General features: G+C 46.4%; 1 protein-coding gene across 1 annotated transcript in view; it reads left to right on the forward strand.

Annotated features, from left to right (window-relative positions):
- Positions 1-14,442, forward strand: part of MRPL42 (mitochondrial ribosomal protein L42) — a 42,883-nt gene extending 28,441 nt beyond the window's left edge. Inside the window, exon 6 of the mRNA XM_033953377.1 lies at positions 14,235-14,442. Coding sequence (XP_033809268.1) covers positions 14,235-14,280 — 46 coding nt within the window. The 3' untranslated portion in view covers positions 14,281-14,442. The remainder of the gene's footprint in view (positions 1-14,234) is intronic.
- The last annotated feature ends 9,709 nt before the right edge of the window (positions 14,443-24,151 follow it).

Below are 24,151 nucleotides of genomic sequence, written 5' to 3' on the forward strand. Positions count from 1 at the left end.
CTCTAACAGCACGTGCTTTCAAGCGTCGCTGTTTCCTGTGGGAGTCGATGTTTGCTATGGAGGCTTCCAAGGAACCTTCAGCTTCGACCAGCGCTTCGCCTTCGAAGTCGACATCTGCTCCTGCTGCTTCGGGTCTTTTGAAACCGGCTTCCTTCATTCCGGTTTCGACCCCACCTCCTGCTCCGGTGTCTGCTTCGGTCTCCTCAGGTCAGGTAACTCAGCAGACCGTTCCCCCGGTGGCTCTTAAAGTGCCTAAGGCTTCTAAGGCCAAGCACTCGACCAACCGGGACCGCGAAGACCGTGCAGGGGGTCCCAGTTCAGATGCGGCTCCCCCCCTTGTCGGCTTCGATGCGGTCGCTCATGGAAGCCCACTTCCTCAAGCTCATGACTACCATGGGCCCCAAGTGGCTTGCCACAATCCAGCATGGGCATGCGGAACCCCCTCGTGGGGTTGAGCCGCCTCCTCCTCCTCCGCCTCGCCGCTCGCTCTCACTGCTAGGCGAGGAGGCTTGGCGTTTGGCTGCCAGTTCATCGAGGTGTGCTTCGCTTGGTGAGATGCCGCCTCTGGAACCCATCCCCGCCTCGGACGGAGACAATTGGGATTTGCCTCCGAGTAGCCGAAGCCCTGTGCGTCATCAGGAGGATTTCTTCCGGAGTCCCTTGCCTGCCAAGCCGTCTCTCGACCCGTGGAATGCTGCTCGAGAGGCATTGACCCATCCTCCTCTTCGCTCTACAGCCTCCAGTCCCATCTACTCGTTGGAGGCCTCTGCGGAGCCATCTTCGCATCGTCGTTCCAGATCTCCTTCGAGACGGAGTGAGGGGCGCTGCTCCAGGCATTCTTCAAGGTATTCGTCCAGACATTCTACCGTCTCGCCTCAGAAGAAGCTTCCTCTTATGGTGTATTCATCTTCGGATGTCTCGCCTCCTCCGGGCCCGGAGTTCGAGGATACTATCAGGTCATTCTCTCCTTGTAGATCCCATGTCTCCTTGGATCAGGAGGCCTCGACTTCATCGAGTCCGTCTCATCGTCCTGTGTTGGTGGACCAGCTGTCTTTTTCATCTTTTCTGCGGCAGATGGCGGATGATCTCGACATTACCTTGGACTCGGGTTCCCGCTACTCCAAGGAGTACCTTGATACCATGCATCTGCCTCATCCTCCTGCTGAGTCTCTTCGCCTGCCTCTACACAAGCTCCTCGACCAGACGTTCATGCGCTGTTTTGAAACACCGTACTCCATTCCTGCCATTCCTGGCAAACTGGATGCCAGGTATCGCACAGTGCACCATAAGAGGTTTGAGGGCTCCCAGCTCTCCCATCAGTCACTGTTGGTCGAGTCCTCCCTCAAGCGATCTCATCTGTCCCAGGTGTATGCCTCGGTGCCCCCGGGCCGAGAGGGGAGGACCATGGATAAGTTTGGGAGGCGCATCTACCAGAACTCGATGATGGCTTCCCGAGTTCTCAATTACATCTTCCATTTTGCCACCTATTTGGAGTTCTTCCTTCCAGTGCTTCGGAAGTTTATGCCTTACATCGACTCTCAAGCTCGTTTTGAATACGAGGAAGTCATCGCCTCGCTGTCCCAGCTGCGTCTTCAATTGATGCAATCCTCCTATGATGCGTTTGAGCTCTCGGCACGGGCTACCGCCTGTTCCATGGCCATGCGTCGCTTGGCATGGCTTCGGACCATTGATATGGACCCGAACCTCCAGGACAGGCTTGCCAACGTCCCGTGTGCAGGTGCAGATTTGTTTGATGAGTCCATCGAGACGGTGACGAAGAAGCTGTCGGACCATGAGAAGTCATTCCAGTCCATCCTTCGTCCGAAGCCTAAGCCTACTCAGTCTCGACCTTCTCGACCACCCTTGATATACCAACGGCGTTACACTCCCAGGCAGGCTCCTGCTGCGAGGCAACCGGCGAAGAGACAGCCTCCACAGAAGTCTCAACAAAAACCTCAGCCTTCTACTGTTCCCAAGGCTCCTCAGCCTTTTTGACTCTCTTGTCGGGAGCATAACCAACACCGTTCTGCTATCCCCTGTCTTTCCAATTGGGGGTCGCCTCCATCATTTTTACCATCGATGGATGGCTATAACCACCGACCTTTGGGTCCTTACCATCATCAGGGAAGGATATTCTCTTCAGTTCCATCGGGTCCCCCCGGACCATCCTCCAAGAGAGTATCCTTCCAACTTGACCCAGACCGCCCTTCTTCTTCAGGAAGCTCAGGCTTTGCTCCGGCTTCGGGCCGTCAAGCCGGTCCCTGTGGACCAACACAACCGGGGGTTCTACTCCCGGTACTTCCTTGTTCCGAAGAAGACGGGCGACCTGCGTCCTATTCTGGACCTCAGGGTACTCAACAAGTTCCTGGTCAAGGAGAGATTTTGCATGCTGACCCTAATTTCTCTCTACCCCCTCCTCGAGCTGAACGACTGGTTATGCTCTCTGGATCTAAAAGAGGCCTACACTCACATTCCCATTCATCCGGCCTCTCGCAAATTCCTCAGATTTCGGGTGGGACATCTTCATCTGCAATATCGAGTGCTCCCTTTCGGCCTGTCCTCGTCTCCCAGAGTTTTCACCAAGTGTCTGGTGGTGGTGGCCGCTGCACTCCGGAATCATGGTCTTCAGGTGTGTTTCCCTACCTCGTCAAAGCTGCCTCGGCTCCAGGGGTCATCTCGGCGACCCAAAGGACTATTTGGTTCCTGCAGAGTCTGGGGTTCGAGATCAACTTCCCAAAATCTCATCTGCAACCTACCCAATCTCTCCCCTTCATCGGGGCGGTTCTGGATACTATCCAACACAGAGCATTCCTTCCTCCACAGCGCCTGGAAGCTCTTCTTCATCTCTGTCAATCAGTGTCTTCTCGCCAGTCCATCTCAGCGAGACACATGATGGTTCTCCTGGGCCACATGGCCTCTACGGTTCATGTGACTCCTTTTGCCAGACTTCACCTCAGAATTCCTCAGTGGACCCTGGCTTCTCAATGGACACAGGTGTCAGATCCTTTGACTCGTCACATCCTGGTCACTCCTGCTCTTCAGCAGTCTCTACGTTGGTGGATGATCTCTTCCAATCTATCCAGAGGTTTGCTGTTTCACACTCCTCCCCACCAGAAGGTTCTCACGACCGATTCCTCGACCTATGCATGGGGGGCTCATCTGGACAGTCTTCGCACTCAGGGCTTTTGGACCAGTGCGGACCGGCTTTGCCATATCAATCTTCTGGAACTCAGGGCGATTTTCAATGCTCTTCAAGCTTTTCAACATCTGCTTCACGACCTGGTGGTCCTCATTTGCACGGACAATCAGGTCGCCATGTATTATGTCAACAAGCAGGGGGGCACGGGATCGGCCTCCCTCTGCCAGGAAGCTCTCAGAGTCTGGGATTGGGTGATTTGCCACAACACCTTCCTCAAAGCTGTCTACATTCAGAGGGTGGACAATGCCTTGGCGGACAACTTAAGTCGTCTCCTCCAGCCTCACGAATGGACCCTCCATTCCAAGCCCCTTCATCAGATCTTCTCTCAGTGGGGGACGCCTCAGATAGACCTCTTTGCAGCTCCCCACAACTTCAAACTGCCTCAATTTGCTCCAGGATCTACTCCTCATCGCCTCGAGGCAGATGCCTTTCTTCTGGATTAGAGGAATCTCTTTCTGTATGCGTTTCCTTCGTTTCCTCTCATTCAAAAGACTCTGGTCAAGCTGAAGTCCGACCATGCCACCATGATTCTGATAGCTCCTCGGTGGCCCAGACAGCCTTGGTACTCCCTTCTACTTCAACTCAGCAGCAGGGAGCCATTCCTTCTTCCAGTGTTTCCTTCACTGCTTACTCAGCATCAAGGATCTCTGCTCCATCCCAACCTGCAGTCTCTCCACCTGACAGCTTGGTTCCTCTCAACGTAACTCCTCTCCAGTTTTCCAGAGCGGTGAGGGATTTGTTGGAAGCTTCCTGGAAGCCTGCTACTAGACAATGCTACTCCCAAAAATGGACTAGATTTTCTACCTGGTGTGTTTCTAATCGTAAGGAGCCTCAACGAGATTCCCTATCTTCTGTACCTATCTCATTCTGGCCTCAAGTCTACATCGATACGGGTCCATCTGAGTGCAATTGCGGCTTTCCATCAGCCTCTGCAAGGGAAACCTCTCTCTGCTCATCCTGTGGTTTCCAGATTTATGAAAGGACTTTTCCATGTCAATCCTCCTCTCAAACCTCCTCCAGTGGTTTGGGATCTCAATGTTGTCCTTTCTCACCTTATGAAGCCTCCTTTTAAGCCTCTCAACAAGGCTCCACTGAAGTTTCTCACTTGGAAAGTGGTTTTTCTTGTTGCCCTCACTTCTGCTCGCCAAATCAGTGAGCTTCAGGCCTTAGTGGCGGATCCGCCTTTCACAGTATTCCATCATGACAAGGTGGTCCTCCGCACTCATCCGAAATTCCTGCCTAAAGTGGACTCTGAATTTCATCTCAACCAATCCATAGTTCTTCCTGTGTTTTTTCCAAAGCCTCATTCTCATCCTGGAGAATCAGCTCTTCACACTCTGGACTGTAAACGTGCTTTGGCTTTCTACCTGGATCGCACCAAACCACACAGAACTGCTCCTCAACTTTTCGTCTCCTTTGATCCGAACAAGTTGGGATGCCCTGTCTCGAAGCGTACCATCTCCAACTGGATGGTGGCTTGCATCTCTTTCTGCTATGCCAAGGCTGGATTACCCCTTCCCTGTAAAGTCATAGCCCATAAGGTCAGAGCAATGGCGGCCTCTGTAGCCTTCCTCAGATCGACACCGATTGAGGAGATTGTAATGCTGCCACTTGGTCCTCGGTTCATACCTTCACTTCTCATTATTGTCTGGATACTTTCTCCAGACGGGATGGACAGTTTGGCCAAACAATGTTGCAAAATTTATTCTCCTAAGTTGCCAACTCTCCCACCATCCCATTGGGGTTAGCTTGGAGGTCACCCACTAGTGAGAATACCTGCCTGCTTGTCCTGGGATAAAGCAATGTTACTTACCGTAACAGTTGTTATCCAGGGACAGCAGGCAGCTATTCTCACGTCCCACCCACCTCCCCTGGGTTGGCTTCTCTGCTAGCTATCTGAACTGAGGAGACACGCCTGGTGCATCGGGCGGGAAGGCACTCGCGCATGCGCGGTGCGGGCATCTCGAAACTTCTGAAGTTTCTTCAAGCAAGTATGCTTGTGAGACGTCCGCATCGGGGCTCCGTCGGATGACATCACCCACTAGTGAGAATAGCTGCCTGCTGTCCCTGGATAACAACTGTTACGGTAAGTAACATTGCTGTCTGCTAAGTGGTGTTCAGTCTTGCAAACAAATGAAATCATTTGGTAGAAACAGGTTTAGTTAATGGTTGTTCCAGGGTCACTGGAAGCTGGCTTTTACTTCCTAGGTGGGATGGGGTGCTACATATGCAGCCTTTGAGGCTGGGAGTCGGCAATTGCTCAGTGGTGGCCTCTTCTGGCCAGAGGTAGGATGCACATTTGTGTACTGGATTCCAGAGAGATCACAGTAATTCCAAGCAAGGGATGCTTGGTGGAGGCCATTTCCAGTCAAGCCTTGATCAAGATTCAGGCCTCATGACCCAAAGCAGTTAGTCTTTTTTTTTTTTATATTCTTTATTCATTTTTTCATCTTACAACAAGTGCAACAGAAAATAACATGCAACAGAAAATAACAGTTGTACTTACACAATATCACTTGAGTATCTATTCTTATTAATATCACAATTAAAAATAAATATAAATCCCTCCTTCCCAACCCTGTTATTACACATGTGATTACATATATATATTATTCTCTATTAATCCAACCCATCAATATATAAATAGACTTCCTCCTACCCCCCAACCCTGTACAATTATATCAGCTGAGGAAAAATGATAATTTATTCATTACAATACTCTATTAATGGTCTCCAAACCTCCTGAAAATTATTAAAATTTCCTTTCTGTAACGCTAACGTTCTTTCCATCTTATACATATGACACAGTGAATTCCACCAAAAACTGTAATTTAATCTGTTCCAGTTTTTCCAATTGAATGTAATCTGCTGAATGACAACTCCTGTTATAATAAGTAATAATTTATTATTATTTGCAGAAATTTGACGTTTTTTCCTCATTGGCATTCCAAATAAAATAGTATCATAGGATAAAGCCACAGGATTTTCTAACAAACAATTTATTTGGCCCCAAATCGATCTCCAAAAAGCCAAAATGAATGGACAGTAGAATAATAAATGATCTAAAGTCCCTGCTTCGAGATGAGAATGCCAACATTTATTTGACTTAGAGCTATCTAACTTTTCTAATCGAACAGGGGTCCAGAAAGCTCGGTGCAACAGAAAAAACCAAGTTTGTCTCATAGATGCTGACATTGTACAACTCATTCTCCAAGACCAAATTTGTGGCCATTGAGACGCAGTAATTTGATGCTTAATCTCAATGCTCCAAATGTCCCTAAGACCAGTTTTTGTTTTTTATTTATAAATCAAGATATCAATTTTTTTTTTAATTTTTCATATAACAACAAGTGTATCATAAAAATTCATACAATTGCATTAAGTATACACTTGATATTTCCATAACTTACTGTAAATACAACATATCCTTATATAGTCCTTACTATAATTTTAGACATCATATAATATTTAATAATTATATCAACTATTATTCAATTATAATCCCTTTCCCTCCCCTTATTTTGATAGTTGCATACAATATAACAAATATTATGATAATTTATTTATATTTTGTGATAAAGAGAATAAACCTACCCCCCCCCCCTTTATCAAGTATCTTATTATGGGAAAAATTATATCAATCATTGCAAAAATCTGTTAATGGTCCCCAAATCTTCTTAAACTTATCAATATATCCTTTTTGTGTTGCAAAGATATCAATTTGTACCACTGTGCGGCCTGGTGTCTCAGGAAGTCCACCTGAAAGCACAAGAACTCTAAACTGTATTGGTTGTTAAGATTTTTCCATTCAGGGAACCCTGCCTGAATGGCCTGCTTCAGTTGCAACCATCTATAACTTTGTGATTTATTAAGACCAAATCTGTGTTGCAACTGTGAAAAATCAAGCAGTTTACCATTAGATATAATATTTCGAAGCAGGGACTTTAGATCATTTATTGTTCTATTATCCATTTATTTTGGCTTTTTGGAATTCGATTTGGGGGCCAAATAAATTGTTTGTTAGAGAATCATGTGGCATTGTCGTATGACAGTTTTATTTGGCATGTCTATGAGAGCTAAGAGCCAAATATCTTCCAACAATAATAAACTTTTATTGATTTTGACTGGAGTTGCCATTCAACAAATAATGTATGATTGGAAAGACTGAATTATAGTTTTTGGTGGAATTCAGTGTGTCACATGTATAAAATGGAAATTCGCTGTCCTATTACAATTCGATCTCTCTGCAGCTTTCGATGTTGTCCACCATGACATACTACTTTATCAACTTTCCGAGATAGGAATTGAATCCACCGTCCTAAAGTGGTTCTCAAACTTCCTACGCTCTCGCACCTACACTGTCAACACAAATGGCACCATGTCCGTTCCTTGGACACCATCTTTCGGTGTCCCTCAGGGATCACCCCTATCCCCTATTCTCTTTAACATCTATATGTCCTCCCTGAAACTCCTCCAATTATCCCCCCTTGAAACAATCTACACATACGCTGATGACATCCTTGTCCTCCTTGAGACAGACCAGAACCTCACCAACCTCCAAGAGAACATTACAGCTTGCATAATGAGACTCCATTCCTGGTCCTTCTCGGTACAGATGAAATTGAATGAATCAAAAACAAAATTACTCTGGCTTGGCCCAAAATTAGAACACCTGCCCACCCTCTTCGCACTACCCTCAGGCGCTGAACTGCAGCTTGAGTTCTCAAGCAAGGTCCTTGGCATCATTATCGATTCTTCTCTCTCCCTCAATGACCACCTCAACTCCTTGGCTAAATCATGCATTTTCAGCCTCCACATGCTGAGGAAAGTAAGATCCTATTTTTGCCAACAACATTTTGCCATCCTTGTCCAGTCCGTCATCCTCTCCAAATTTGACTACTGCAATGCCATCTACTTAAGCCTATCAAAAAAAGTCTTCAAAGACTCCAGCTAATCCAGAATACTGCAGCCAAGTTGATCTTTGCAAAACGCAAGTCTGACCATGTCTCCCCACTCCTAGCCAAACTTCACTGGCTCCCAGTGATTTCCAGAATCCATTTCAAATGCTCCTGCCTGGCTTTTAAGATCATTCATGGCATCCTTCCTCCCTTAATTCCACTATATTATAACTCCTCGAGTCCTGACTCTACCAGACCCACCCAAAGGTATAAATTATCCTTCCCCTCTCTACATGGTATTCGCTATGCAGGCAAACTGGGGAAATCCCTTCTCTTCAGAATCACAGGTCTTTGGAACGACCTTACTACCCCGCTACGGAACCTGGGATCCCTCCAATTATTCCGCAAGCAACTGAAAACCTGGTTTTTCACTAAAATGTAATTCTAACCCCCTTACTCTTCTCTTCTATATATAAGTTCATGTAAACCTTTTTTTCCCTTCTCTTCCTATATTTTAAGTTCTTGTAAACCGTGCCGAGCTCCACAACATCCGTGGAGATGATGCGGTATATAAACTTAAAGTTTAGTTTAGTTTAGCTGTTCAAAAAGGTTATTTTAATATGTTTAAGGATGTGTGGGGGTCATTGATAAATTATTTTAAAGAATAGTTATCGTTTTTCCCTGATTTAAAATAAATAAAAGATTTGGGAGGGGGGGTTGACTTTTTAATATTCGATATGAAGAGTACGAATGATTTTATTATATTGTATGTATCAACTGATATTAGTATGGTGGGTGGGAAGGGGATAAATTTTATTTTGGGAACATGTGTGGTATTTCAAGTGATGTATTAAGTTAATCTGTACACTTAATGTAACTATAAAATGAATAAAGAATATTTAAAAAAAAAATAAAGATATGACATCGTCCAGAGTTCTAATACCTGCAATTACCCAATACTTCCAGATGACCTTAAATCCGCCTATTTGAATCTTGGAGTTAAGCCATATAGTTTGATTTGTTGATTTATGTATAGGAATAGGTGAGGTTTGTGAATAATTTAACACCTATTCCAAAGCAATTAGTCTAAAGCTCTCTCTAATTATCATCATGCTAGACAGATGCGATGGGGTCTATATCCTGTCACTGTCTAGCAGAGGGAATATTCTGCATGATAAGAAGGAGCTCATTTGCATATGGATACTGAAAAGACACCTGAGAGTTCTCTCCTCACTGAGAGAAAAAAGGATTTGAAAACAAGATTTCCAGAACAAAGAACATGGAATAGTATAACTCCTTCTGGAGCTCAGGTGACCATCAAGGGGAGGAATGCTGGTGAAAGTCTAACCCTCGGTAAGCCTAACTTTGACCAACCCGTGACTAAACTTGGAGTACCAGAGAGTCCAGGAGAGTACTGAAGCTTGACAACTGGCCGTAGCTGGGGAAAACTGAGTGACCAGTAGTGTGCTCAGGGAGAGACTGAGTGACCAGAGTCTCTCCGGAGAATGAAGGGGGATACACCGGGGATATCCTGACTGATGGTGACTGGTGAGTGACCAGTGGAGGGACTGGTAATGGTACCTGAAGCTGTCAAAAGAACTAGAGACCCTTGACTAATGGTGACTGGCGAGTGACCAGTGGAGAGGACCTGTGGCGTCCAACGGAGAGACTGGTAATGGCACTGGAAGCACACAGAAGTCCAGTGAGGGTTGAAGAGGACCCAGGTTGACCAGAGGGACCGGCATGATTTTTGGTGGCCAAATTGACCAGGGAAGTGTGTTTAGAAGAGTCTGGTGGTAGAGTGTCTGGAAGAACCTGGTGGTGGAAGGGAAAAATGTAATCAGAAGAGCCTAGTGGTAGTGATGTGGCGGGAGGTGACTGCTCGGCTCGTCACAACAGAAAAGACTGAAATATGATAGACTAGCAGCATTTTCCTGTGTTCTTCTTTTCCAGGTTTAATGTTGTTGTAGTCTGTATAAAATGTGTTAGCAAGAGTCTCAAAACAGTGTATCATCATGAAAATCAATGGATCATATAGTCATACAATTAACTATACAAATGATCCATAATTGTTGTTTTTTTTATTTCACTTAACATCAAGATTACAGTGGCTATAGAAAGTATCCCTTTCAAAGTGTTTGCGACCTGTATCTGTACATCCTACCTATAACAATCCAATTAAAAATATAATTAAAAATCAAGTATATTAAAAAAAACAAACCACCAACATGGTTGTATATGTACCCTACCCACCCACCCCACCTTCACATACCCCAATAGGAGCACCTTTCTGAAATATACATGTTCCATATGTAAATCTCAACATTACTATTTTTGAACATAGTGGTGCTTTCCCCTTTTGAAGTGAAGAATACATGTTAATTTTTTAGGCCTATCCAGACCCTGCTCCCTTGTCATAGGCATGTTTGTGAGTTTTAGACATGTATATCCTGGCTTTGTAAATCAGGAATTAAATGTTTATGAAATATAAATTTTATTGCATCTGCATTTTTTAAATAAATACCAAGGCCCTGATTCTGTATAGGACGCCCGGGAGAGGTGTCCTATACAGAATTGGGGCTACACTAACTCCGATTCTTTAACCGACGTCCATGTTACAGACGCCGGTTAGAGAATCGGGGTTAGATTAGATGCGGCCGCTACACTTATCGCATCAAGGGATAAGTATAGCGGCCGCCTGTCCGATCGCCGGCAGGAGAGTGCCAAACCCCTCCTGCCGGAACGCTGCCCCCCCCAAACTCACAATCGCCGGCAGGAGGGTGCCCAACCCCTCCTGCCGGAAAGCCGGACCCCCTCTGGATCCCCCATGCTAACGACCTCCCCCCCATGACTCCCCTAACCTCCCCCCCAACTAACCTTTAAATGTTGGTCGGCTGGACGGATCTTGCTGCCGTCCAGCCGACGGGTCCGCCTCGTCGAAATGAGACGGGCCCGCCCCTTCTTGGCCCATCCCCGCTAAGTCTAAGGCCTGATTGGCCCAGGCTCTAGAAGCCTGGACCAATCAGGCCTTAGGCATAGCGGGTCCGCCCATCCCCACTAATCCTAAGGCCTGATTGGCCCAGGTGCCCACGAGCCTGGGCCAATCACACCTTAGGGTTAGTGGGAATGGGCGGACCCACTATGCCTAAGGCCTGATTGGGCTAGGCTTCTAGAGCCTGGGCCAATCAGGCCTTAGACTTAGCGGGGATGGGCCAGGAAGGGGCGGGCCTGTCTCATTTCGACGAGGCAGGCCTGAAGGCAGCAAGACCCGTCCAGCCGACCAACATTTAAAGGTTAGTTGGGGGGAGGTCATTAGCATGGGGGGGGTCCAGAGGGGTTCCGGCGTTACGGCAGGAGGGGTTGGGCACCCTCCTGCCGGCAATTGTGAGTTTGGGGGGGCGGCGTTCTGGCAGGAGGGGTTGGGCACCCTACTGCTGGCGATTGTGTTTGGGGGGGGCGGCGTTCTGGCAGGAGGTGTTCGGCACCCTCCTGCTGGCAATTGTGAGTTTGGGAGGGGGCGGCATTCTGGCAGGAGGGGTTCGGCACCCTCCTGCCGGTGATCAGACAGGCGGCCACTATACTTACAATGTAGGCCAGCATTTTGCTGGCCTACATTTTAAGCGTCTCTTCCTCTACTAGGGAGACGCGTAGGGCCGCCTAGGTTCGCCTAAGGCCCTTAGGCGAGCTTAGGCGTCTTGCGGGCCTCTCTAGGCTCCCAGAGGCGCCTTCAATATAGGCAGCCTGCCTGGGGAGCATTTTTTAAAAAAACGTGCATTCCGATTGGTTGATTAGACAGCTGTAGGACGCCTACAGCTGCCTAAAATTGGACGGCACTTTTCAGAATCAGGGCCCAAATGTTTTACTTAGCTTAGTCCCCCAGTAAAGCATTTCCCCCTTTAGATAATATGTTGAGCCTGAAAAAGCCCATCATTGGAATGCAAGCTAGTCTGTCACACTAACACAACAAAAGAGAGTGTAGAGACCTTCTGTAGTCACTGCGGCTCTTACTATTGAGGAAAAAAAAGAGAAATATTTCCTTGTCAGCAAGAGACGAATCCAGAGCCTAGTGGGTTATGACCATCTACCAGCAGGTGGAGATGAGAATATTGGCCGACCGAGGATCATGTCATCCTGTGTGACAAAGCTTCAGTTTAATGTTCTGGTAGATGGTCATAACCCACTGGATTCATCTGCTGTGACGAAAGAAAATGATCAGGTAAGACACAATTTTTCCTTCTTTAGTCATTGCTGCTGTCTTACAGAGCTGGGCAATTAGGCCCAGATTCTCTAAAAGTGCGTCCCGATTTTAGGCAGCTGTAGGCGTCCTACAGCTGTCTAATCAGCCAATCGGGATGCACGTTTTTTAAAAAAAAATGCTCCCCAGGCAGGCCGCCTATATTGAAGGCGAGGCCCGCAAGACACCTAGGCCCTGATTCTGTATAGGACGCCCGGGAGAGGCGTCCTATTCAGAATCGGCTTAAACTAAACCCCGATTCTGTAACCGGCGTCCATGTTACAAACGCGGGTTAGAGAATCGGGTTAGATTAGACATGGCCCGCTACACTTATTGCGGCAAGGGATCTCTCTGCCGCTATAAGTATAGCGGGCCGTGGCCCCTGACCGATCACTGGCAGGAGGGTGCCCAAACCCTCCTGCCCGAAGACGCACCCCCCCCCCCCGACACTACCGACCGCCCTCCCCCCCTACATTACCGATCCCCCCCCCCCCCGACAATATCGGTCGCTGGCAGGAGGGTGCCCAATCCCTCCTGCCCGAAGACGCACCCCCCCCCCCGGCGCTAACAACCCCCACTCCACCAAACCTGTTCTTACAGATGGGTCTTGCACGTCGAGCAAGCAGGCACGCCTCGTCGAAATGAGGCGGGCCCGCCCCTTCCCGGCCCATCCCGCCGAAGCCTAAGGGCTGATTGGCCCAGGCTCTAGAAGCCTGGACCAATTAGGCCTTAGGAATAGCGGGTCCGCCCATCCCTACTAAGTCTAAGGTCTGATTGGCCAATCAGACCTTAGACTTGGCTCTAGAAGCCTGGACCAATTAGGCCTTAGGAATAGCGGGTCCGCCCATCCCTACTAAGTCTAAGGTCTGATTGGCCAATCAGACCTTAGACTTAGTAGGGATGGGCGGACCCGCTATTCCTAAGGCCTAATTGGTCCAGGCTTCTAGAGCCTGGGCCAATCAGACCTTAGGCTTCGGCGGGATGGGCCGGGAAGGGGCGGGCCCGCCTCATTTCGAAGAGGCGTGCCTGCTTGCTCGACGTGCAAGACCCATCTGTAAGAACAGGTTTGGTGGAGTGGGGGTTGTTAGCGCCGGGGGGGGGGGGGGTGCGTCTTCGGGCAGGAGGGATTGGGCACCCTCCTGCCAGCGACCGATATTGTCGGGGGGGGGATCGGTAATGTCGGGGGGGGGGGGGGCGGTCGGTAGTGTCGGGGGGGGGCATCTTTGGGCAGGAGGGTTTGGGCACCCTCCTGCCAGTGATCGGTCAGGGGCCACGGCCCGCTATACTTATAGCGGCAGAGAGATCCCTTGCCGCGATAAGTATAGCGGCCGCGTTTACTTACAATGTAGACCAGCATTTTCCTGGCCTACATTTTTAAGCTTCTCATCTACTAGGGAGACGCGTAGGGCCGCCTAGGTTCAGCCTAAGGCCCGCCTAAGGCCCTTAGACGAGCTTAGGCATCTTGCAGGTCTCCCTAGGCTCCCGGAGGCGCCTTCAGGCCTGCCTGGGGAGCATTTTTTTTAAAAAACGTGCATCCCGATTGGCTGATTAGACAGCTGTAGGACGCCTACAGCTGCTTAAAATCGGGACGCACTTTTAGAGAATCTGGGCCTTAGTGTCCTTCAGTCTGACCAAGTTAAAAGCATTAAGGAAGGTGGTGCGGGTATGCTCAAAGTGCAGACATAAACTCTGAAATAAATTATTGTTTCATTGTCTGCATGCAAAGATAAGGAGAACAGGGAAAGTCTTGAAGGGCAGAAAAGATATAGAATAAGTGAAGTAAGTGCTTGTCCTTTTTTTCAAAATGTAGAACAAGATTTTATTTTTAATGCAGTAATCTTAATACAGTATTAAAATGTAGAACTAGTATTCAATTCAAATTTTAAATATTCATTTTCCTAAGGTATCACAGAAGACGCATAAAGCTGAATCCCCCAAAAGATCGATGATATCAACGTTAAAAACAGCCTCTATTCAGCAGCCTACAGACAGCATAATTTACTCTATGTAAAGCATCCCTGATCATTTTGATTATGAAGTAAGCAGCAATACACTTGTTAACTTTCTGCCATCTTAAATTATATTCTACATTAAATACTTTCCCAAAAATGTGCTGCGTTTCACTTTGTGATGATGTATTTCAAAAGATACAATCCAATTGTTTTTCATTCTCTAGATATCCAGTAGAGGGCATTGTGTTTTCATTTGTGTGGTATAAAGTTCTAGGGCACTAAATCGGAAGCCAAGGATAGGCCTGAACGATGAGACAAAGACACACACGTGAGGGCAGAATGTCAGTAGATCAGCCAAGGGTGTTTTGTCTCCAAAAAATCACTTGATGAATATGCCGCATGGGCTCGATAGACTCCACACTGACAGTATTTCAGCTTCTGTGCCTTTTTCAAGTTTTACTTGAATGTGGCACAGTGCATGCATGCACTATGGTAGACGTGCTTTAGAGATGTCAGTTGAAAGCAAAAAATGAAAACTAGTGTCAGGAGCAAAACTCAAGATCACTGTCAGTGTCGAGTCTTTTTTTTTTTTTTTTAATTCTTTATTCATTTTACAACTTACAACAAGTGTATCATAAAATAACAATTAAACTTATACAATATCACTTGAGTCTTATCGAGTCCATACGACATATTCATCAGTAAAGTGATTTTTTAAGATGTACAGTGTCAGCATCTATGAGACAAACATGTTTTTTTCTTTTGCATAGAGCTTTTTGGACCCCTGTTCGTTTACAAAAAATAGATAGCTCTAAGTCTAATAGATGTTGGCATTGTCATCTTGAAGCTGGGACATTAGATCATCTTTTATTCTATTGTCCATTTATTTTATTGTTTTGGAAATCAATTTGGCCTAAATAAATAGGATGTTGGAAAATCCGGTAGCCTTAACATATGATACTATCTTATTTGGAACAACAATGAGAGCAAGGAGTCAAATCTCGTCAAATAATAACAAACTTTTATTTATTTTGACTGGAGTAGCAATACAGCAAATAACATACAATTGGAAAAAGTATGACAGGTTAAATTATAACTTTTGGTGGAATTCTGTATGTCATATATACAAAATGGAATGTACAATAGCAACACAAAAAGGATATTTTGGTAAATTTCAGAAGATATGGGGACCATTAACATATTTTTGTAATGAATGATAAACTTTTCCCAAGATAAGATATTTGAATAGAGGGGAAATAAGGGGGGGGGTTATTTTTATTATTTCATAATATATGAATATATCAATAGTTTCATTGTAATGGTACTTGTATGTAATATTGTGATGGGAGGGGAGGTTTTTCTATTTAATAAGAATAGTTTAAATATTAGGTCTATTACATAATATTCAAAATATTATAGAATATTAATTTGTAATGAAATGTTATACTTAAAGTATTATATGAGAGTTAATCAAGTGTGTATTTATAAGTTCATATGAGTTTATCTGCTACACTTGTTGTAATGTGCAAAAATGAATAAAGAATTTAAATAAAGTGATTTGGAGGGGGGGACAAAACACCCTTGGCTGATCTATTGATATCCTGCCTTCATGACTCCCCCATTGTGTATAGAGTTCTAGGGACCATAATTTAATTCTAGGAGGAAAAACTGGATTCTTTGCAGGTTCTGATAACTTTTATGGGACTAGCATAAAAAGGGTTTAAATTCTTAGTCCACCTGTCCAAATTATGCTCTAGGAAAATTATGACATTATTAAAATTTGTGCCATAAGTCCCTTCTTTCCAAAAATGCTTACAGTTTAAGTACATATGTGAGGCAGTGAGAAATAAGTGACTTACCCATGGTCTCAGAGTGATGGGGAGAAGGTAGAAACGAGATTCATAGGGCTGTGTAGCCAGAAAATTTTAATGTCTTTTATGGAAATGTTGCCACAGGAGCAATGTAGTTACAAATGTGTGCTCTTTTGAAAGGAGTATTTATTTATTTATTCAATTATTTAGCCCGTCCTCCCAAAGGAGCCCATAATGGGTTACAAAGTACATCCACGATGTAATTGAGACAGGACAGAGATGACATAATTTACAATATAGATATGACAATAAAACATATACACTAAGTAGCATCTGGTGAGATTAAGGACCTGTTTTACAAAGCCATGCTAGTGGCTGCAGCGCGGTAATGGCCCCCAAAGCCCATAGAGATTTAAAGGGCTTCGGGGCTGTTGCCCCACGGCAGCCACTAGTGTGCCTTTGTAAAACAGGCCCTAAGTGGCGTAGGTGCTTTTATCCTGAATGGGATTTCTGGGTACATGTCCTTGGCGCTGGGTTTGTAAAGAGGAAGGTTTTCACGGCCTTCCTGAAGCTCCAAAGTCCATCTAGTGTTCTAACAGATGGGGGATGGTGTGCCATAATCTGGGTATGAAATGTGAGTAGTAGAGTACGCATTATTTGAGGAACACACAATACAAAATCTTTTGGTTTCTGCTTGTTTTTGTTTGCCAGGGACATGGGATATATCTTCATTCATGTGTTACTTCAAACAAATGTATATCCCTAGAGATTTGGCCAATCAGGGACTTCCTTAGGTACTCACTAAGGAAGTCCGATTGGCTGAAGCGCCTGAGCCAATTAGGGCCTTAGGCGCCGCCCTAGGCATCACATGATGCACTGGGGCAGGGCCTAAGTCCTCAGAATCGTTGCAGGAGGCATTGGAGCTGGAGGGATTGAGCAGCCCTCCTACTCCATTAAAGGTACAGGGGGGGGTAGGGAGGAGACCGGGAACAGGGTGTCTGGTGGGTGGCAGGAGAGAGTTGGCATCCCTCCTGCTGTTTGTTTTTGATTGGTGGGTGGGGAGTCGTGAGGCATTGGAGCAGGAAGGACTGAGCATCCTTCCTGCTCCATTAAAGGTACGGGGACTGGGGATGGGGCATCCCTTGGGTGGCAGGAGGAAGTTGTCATCCCTCCTGCCATAGGCGGTGACGGCAGCGGGCATCGGCACGCTGGGGGGGTGCATCAGCACGCAGGTTAAAAGTTTTTGCTCAATATATAAAAAAGGAAGAATTCCTTTTTTATACATTCTGGAAAAGCGCATTACCAGCCTTTGGTTTTAAAGGGCAGGTTAAAACCACAGGCTTGCACTGCGGAGAATGGCAGGAGAGTTGGGGCTGAGAGCAGGAGATGAAGCAGAGAGCAAGAGATCGGGCCTGAGAGCAGGGTTTTATACAAGCAACTGGTCCTCTCCAGTCGCTTATTTTTTGATCGGCCAGCCAGTCGGTGTGCCATGAATCTAGCCCTTAGTCATTACTTTAAGCTTTAAGCCAGTTTTCTAACCAGTGATGTACACAAACTTTCTTCACATTCAAGAAGGAATAACTCTAAAATTCAAAACAGTGGCAGATCCCTTTCATGGAAGAGGTGGCAGCGGGCGGGTCTGTGGTTTGCTCATCAAATAATCACTTCCACTTCTCTTGTCCCTTTTGACATACTATGTTCTACTTACTCGCTACCCTCTTATGTGTACTCGCAATGGCTTTCACTCACTGGGGTATTATCCTCTGTGCATATACGCTCTGATTTTATGACATCCATCCATACTATTCGTCACTGGTCTACACTGGCTTTACTGAAAGGTAAGGCGATATCTCTCTTTTACAGTATTCTAAGAGATCATTCCTTCACCTTTTCACCTCATTCCATGAAACATTGGGACTCTATGCTGACAACTCCGCTTTCTGACATTGATTGGGAACTTTTCGGGTCTTCAACAAATCGTCCTCTTTTATCCTCCAGAGTTTCGCAATCAATGTTCTTTCTCATGTGGCATGCAGTATGGACCCCATTTCGTAAGTGGAAAGCTAACCTAAAGCAAGACTCTGTCTGTTGGAACTGTTTGAAAGAAGCTGGAACTCTAGATCATATGCTTTTCCCCTGCACCCTGGTTCGTTCCTTCTGGGCTCGCATTTGGGTCACCATAAAATCTATTACTAACTGTGCGGAAGAGATTTCTATGGACATCATAGTTCTTCGTTCTCAACACCCCTGTTTTGCACAATCGAACTGTCCTCCTAAACTCATTGATGCCATGTTAGTGACTGCCCTTATGCACATCTTGAAAAATTGGAAATCGCCCTTGTTACTAGACTATACTTTTTGGTGGAATTCTCTGAGCATGTACCACAAATTCGAATCTTATGCATATGAGAAGAAAAATATATCCCAACTTTCCACGAACTTGAAGCGAAATAAATCACCTTGGACATTCTTAGACTCATATGTTCACTCTGTCCAGTAGACACTCCTGTCCTTCTCTGTCCAGTAGACACTCTTGTCCTTCTTTCTTTCTTTCTATCTTTCTTTCTTTCCTTCTTCCTTTTCTCTCTTTCTTTCTTCTTCCCTTCCTTTCTTTTTCTGCCTGCTCTTCCTTTCTTCTTCTCTTCTTGCTTTCTCTTCTCCTTATCTCTTATATCCTTCATAAGCAATTCCAGTACTCTGGATCATTTTCACTATTTTGGTTCTATATAACTGATTGTAGACATGGTTCCTTACTATACCAAATGTTTTTTACTCTGATTCTGTGTATTTGAACTGCTTTTTGTATTTCTTAAAATATTCAATAAAATTATTGAACTAAAAAAAAAAGAAGGAACTGAGACAATTGTAAAGGCTCCTTTTCTTTGTTTTTATCTTTGAGGATACGCATTGATTCTCATTTGGTTCCTTCAGTTCAGTTGCATTCATCTATATCCATTTTTGTGCACAAAAATACCTATGAAATAATAGTTACGAGAACTGACAGGTAGCCATTTGGAGCACAGGGAGGGACCAAGCAGGCACGCAAAAAGCGCACGCCTGCCTCCTGCACCGCTGTGCCACTGCCGGAAGACAGCAGCGGAACCCAGGCAGGAGTGTGGAAAGTGCGCTGGACCACCGGGATGCCAAAAAAAAAGGTACAGGAGGGGGGGGGGGGGGAGTGCCTGCCTTTGGGCTGGTCGGGTTAAACTGGGCCTGGCTGGCCGGGTTGACTTGCTGTTAGCTGGTTGCTTTTGGGCTGGCTGGCTGGCCTTGGACTAGCTCGCTGGTTTGGGGTGGGTTGGCTGGTTGCCTTTGGGCTGGTTGGCTGGGTTAACTGGGGGCTGGCTGGCTTGGCACTAGACGTGCCTTTTTGACTATGGCGGTATAGAAGAATAAAGTTATTATTATTAGACATGCCCACCACTAGATGTGCCCTGTACCCTTACCCAGCCTACTACCAGAGAGGGGGAAGGGTACAGGGCACACCATTTGGTTCAGAATTTTTTTGATTTTTCCTCCTCTAGAGGTGGGTGCGTCTTATGGAGCAAAAAATACGGTAATTCTTGAAACTTTAAAAACAAAACTTTACAGCAGTATGCACATAATTTTTGTAGCACATGTAATTGAAAATTATATTTTAATTTCTCTGGCACATTGTTGCATAGTTAGAGCAAGTATTGACATATATTCTGTGGGTACAGTTAGAGGACTGGGATTACAGTCCATTCTCATTATTTGTGTGTTCACAATACACAATTTTGCCTATCAGCGGTTGAATCAATTCTAACCAATATACCCCATTTGCACCGCTGTTTGCGTACTTGTGGACTGGCACTTTGTAAAAATAGCTTTTTTGCTTTTACTTTCACTTTACAATCAGGCTTTGCTTGAGGCACAACATGTACTGCTGGAACCTAAACTTTATTTTCCCATAGACTCAACATTTTGTTTTTCACAATTTTGCAGTTCGCAAACATTTTCGGGCACCTACTCGGTGAATAATGAGAATGGACTGTATTAGTTAGAAGAGAGTCCAGAAAGAGGAGAAGGGAGGTACAGTACTGGACTCAACTCTTTGATAGGCTGGTATCTTAATGCATTCTGCTTCATTTTTTTCAATCAAGTTCCTTATAGTAAATTTGATGTATTTTTTCTGTTCTATGTATTACTTCTTTCCCTGCCATGCCGGTATTTTCTGCATTATATTGTAAACTAGTCTTATAGCCCGTTACATTAACGGGTGCTAGAATATATGTGTGTGTGTCTGTCTTTAGTTTTTCTCTCTCTCCTTAGCCGCTTTCTGTATTTCTATCTGTTGTTTTTTTTTTTTTTTCCTTGGCTGTCCACTACCACCCCTTGCCTGCTCCCCCTGTCCATTCTCCCTTCCTTTTACCTCCCCTGTGTCCTCCACCACCCCATCACTGCTCACCTTATCCAGCAGAAGCCCTTCTCCCTTTGTTTTACCTCCCCCTGTCCATCATCACCTCCTTCCTGTTCCCCTTCTTCATTTTTCTGCCCCCTCCCTGTTAATCAGCACCTGTTCCCCTGTCCATCAACCCCTTTTCTGCCCCTCCATTTCCGTGTGTTGTAGCATTTCCCTCCCACCCCACTTCCCTGTGCAGTATTTTCCTTCCCCCATACCTTCCTGCTGAACTCCATGGCCTACTTATGTTAACGGCCAGCAGCCACCGCGGCCGACATCCGCCTGGGGGGGGGAAGGAAGAGAGAGAGAGAGCTTCGGGCGGCCAGCAGTCGCCACGGCCGACATCTGCCTCGGGCCGCCAGAGAGAGAGAGCTTCGGGCGGCCAGCGGCCGACATCCGCCTCGGGCCACCGCGGTCGACATCCGCCTGGGGGGGAGGGGAGAGAGAGAGAGAGAGAGCTTTGGGTGGCCAGCAGCCGCCGCGGCCGACATCAACTTGTCTTGCCTTGTGAGGCCAGACCGTAAGCCGCGCATGCGCACTTCTATGTGTGCTACAGCTCACGGAAAACAGACGCACACATAGGAAGTGTGCATGCGCGGCTTACCGTTTTATTATATTAGATGCATTATATTGTAAATGCTATTCTAATTTGTATTTTATTTGTATCCCATGTATTAGCTCATCTTGTGAACCGCCTAGAACTTTTTCAGTATGGTGGTATATAAGAATAAAATTATTATTATTATTATTCCATCCCACAAAACTTGGTCGGATAATTACAGATATTAATTCTAGATCAATTTCCAACAACCCCCCCACCCTTTACAGTGGCTATACCTTATTTTTCTGACATTGTGATATTGAAAGTGGTGGGATTGGTTCAACAGCAGGAGAAATGTAAACATAAATGTCTTCTTTTTAACGTGTGACCTGGTCTGGCCACTGCTGGAGACTGGATGCTAGGGTAGATTAACCTTAGCCTGACTCAGTATGGCTTTTTTTTTTTTTTTAATGCTAAACTCTACCTCCTTGCAGCTTCATATCATGTTCTACAGTTTATCCCAGGACAAGCAGGCAGCATTTTCTTGACTGATGGGTGACGGCACCGACGGAGCTCCGGTACGGACAATTTTAGAGTGATTGCACTCTAAGAACTTGGAAAGTTCTGGTAGGCCGCACCGCGCACGCGCGAGTGCCTTCCCGCCCGACAGAGGCGCGCGGTCCCCAGTTTCTTAGTTTCCGCGGAGCTAAGAAGTCGCATTTTTCAACGGCTGTTGAAATTTTTTCTTATACGCCTTCCCGCTCGCGAAACCTTTTTGGGAGTTTTTTCCCTTCTTTCTTTTTCTTTAAAAAAAAAAAAAACAAAAAACCGAGAGTTTATTTCTTTATTTTTTTCTTCATTTCGGTTTTGCCCCGGCAGGGCCTACTGCCACCATCGAGGCCTCGGCCTTCGATTTGGCAGAAGCCGTTTTCACTTTCATGCCCCCCCAGCCAGGGTTTAAAAAGTGCCAGCAGTGTGCACGGCCTATATCCCTCACAGACCCACACAACTGGTGCTTACAGTGCCTGGGTCCTGAGCATCAGGCTTCCACCTGCACCCGCTGTGCCACGTTAAAAAAACGTACATTAAAAAATCGCCAGATACAACAGCGATTACTCTTCGGTGCCGATATGTCCAATCCTGCGGCATCGACACCGGCATCGGCCCCATCGCAGTCAGCACCCACTTCGTCGATACCGCGCCGGCGTCGCAAAATCCAGGTAAGCCGGCTAAGAAGCCTTCCCCGCTGGAGCGTCCTCCGGTCTCGATTGCAGCGAGCCCAGTCCTGCCGACCATGAGGCGCCCGCGGAAGCGCTCCGCCCCTATCGAGATGAGTCCCTCGACCTCGGGTTCCTCATCTCCGGGGTGTCGAGCAGCACCGCAGGTACCGCAAAAGAAAAAGGCGGTACCGGTGCCTTCTTTGGATGAGCGCATTGCAGCCGTCCTACAGACGCAGCTCAAGGAGCAGTTACAACAACTCCTTCCTGCTCTATTGGCACCGAACCTTCCAGTCCCGGTCCGGTCTGAGCCGCCGGTACCGGCAATGGAGCAACCTTTATTATCTGCGTCCACTGTCTCGGTACCGGTTCACTCGGCCTCATCGATATCGATGCCAGTTCTTGCACTGGAACCGAGGGCCCAGCATCAGTCGGTGCAGACTTCGGCACCGTTGCAGTCGGTAACATCTCCCGGTACCGTATCTATGAGGTCGGGTAAGTCGGCACGCAAATCCCGACACCTAGAACCCTCGACTCCGGAGTCTCGAGACCGTAGCTCCCATATTAGGGACCCTGATCTGTGGGGTGACTCCGAAGAGCCTTTTCTTTCTGAGGGTGAGTGTTCCTCGGATGAGGATGATCCTGTTGTTCCTGATCCATCCTCCAAACATGATTCCACGTCTTTCACTTCTTTCCTGAAGGACATGTGCGAATCTCTCTCTATTCCTTTGGAGGCTGAGTCTAAAAAATCCAAGGCCTTTCTTGATGCCCTTGACTTTGACCAGCCTCCAAAGGAATTTTTGAAACTCCCTCTTCATGACATCTTGAGGGAAACTTTTTATAAAAATTTAGAGACTCCTTTGACTATCCCAGGAGCTCCCCGTAAATTGGATTCATTATATAAAGTAATTCCTATTCCTGGATTCGATAAGCCACAGCTTCCACATGAATCACTGCTTGTGGAATCTACACTTAAGAAGTCTGCGGGAGCTAGTGTATATGCTTCTGTCCCTCCTGGCAGAGAAGGTAAAGCCATGGACAAATTCGGTAAGCGGTTAAACCAGAATGCAATGCTAGCTAATAGATCTGGTAATTATGCTTTTCACTTTTCTTTTTATCTTAAGCATCTCCTTACCACCATGGCTTCCTTTGAAAAGTACCTTCCTGAACGGAAACGACAGGCTTTCCACCAATGCTCATCTTCTCTTTTCCAACTGCGTAAATTTATAGTAAGATCCATTTACGATACCTTCGAACTTACCTCCAGAGCAACGGCCATGTCTGTGGCCATGCGCCGCCTTGCCTGGCTTAGAGTATCCGAGCTTGATGTCAACCATCAAGATCGGTTGGCTAATGCTCCATGCCTGGGGGATGAGCTTTTTGGGGAATCCATGGACTCGACCACCCAAAAGCTCTCCGCCCATGAGACACGCTGGGATACTCTCCTCAAAACAAAAAAGAAGACTCCACCGGCACGGCCTTTCAGACAGCAGTCGGCCTACCAACGCCGTTATGTGGCTCGTCCATTGCCATCAGCTCCCCAGCAAACTAGGCGTCAACGTCAACAACGTCAGACTCTTAGACCACCACAGCAACAACCTGTGAAGCCGCCTCCACAGCAGAAACCTACGCAGCCCTTTTGATTTAATTCTCCAGGGCATAGCCAGCGTCCAAACATCTACCCACCTACCTCAACCTATAGGTGGCCGTCTCACTTTTTTTCTCAGCCGGTGGGAAGTTATAACTTCGGACCAATGGGTCCTCAACATCATCCGCCACGGCTACTCTCTCAACTTTCAGACCCTTCCGGCCCAAAGTCTACCAAAAGAGTCTGCTTTGAACACTCCTCAGTCTTCCCTCCTTCTTCAGGAGGTTC

This window comes from Geotrypetes seraphini, chromosome 7 (assembly GCF_902459505.1).
Source record: "Geotrypetes seraphini chromosome 7, aGeoSer1.1, whole genome shotgun sequence".
NCBI classification, from domain to species: Eukaryota; Metazoa; Chordata; class Amphibia; order Gymnophiona; family Dermophiidae; genus Geotrypetes; species Geotrypetes seraphini.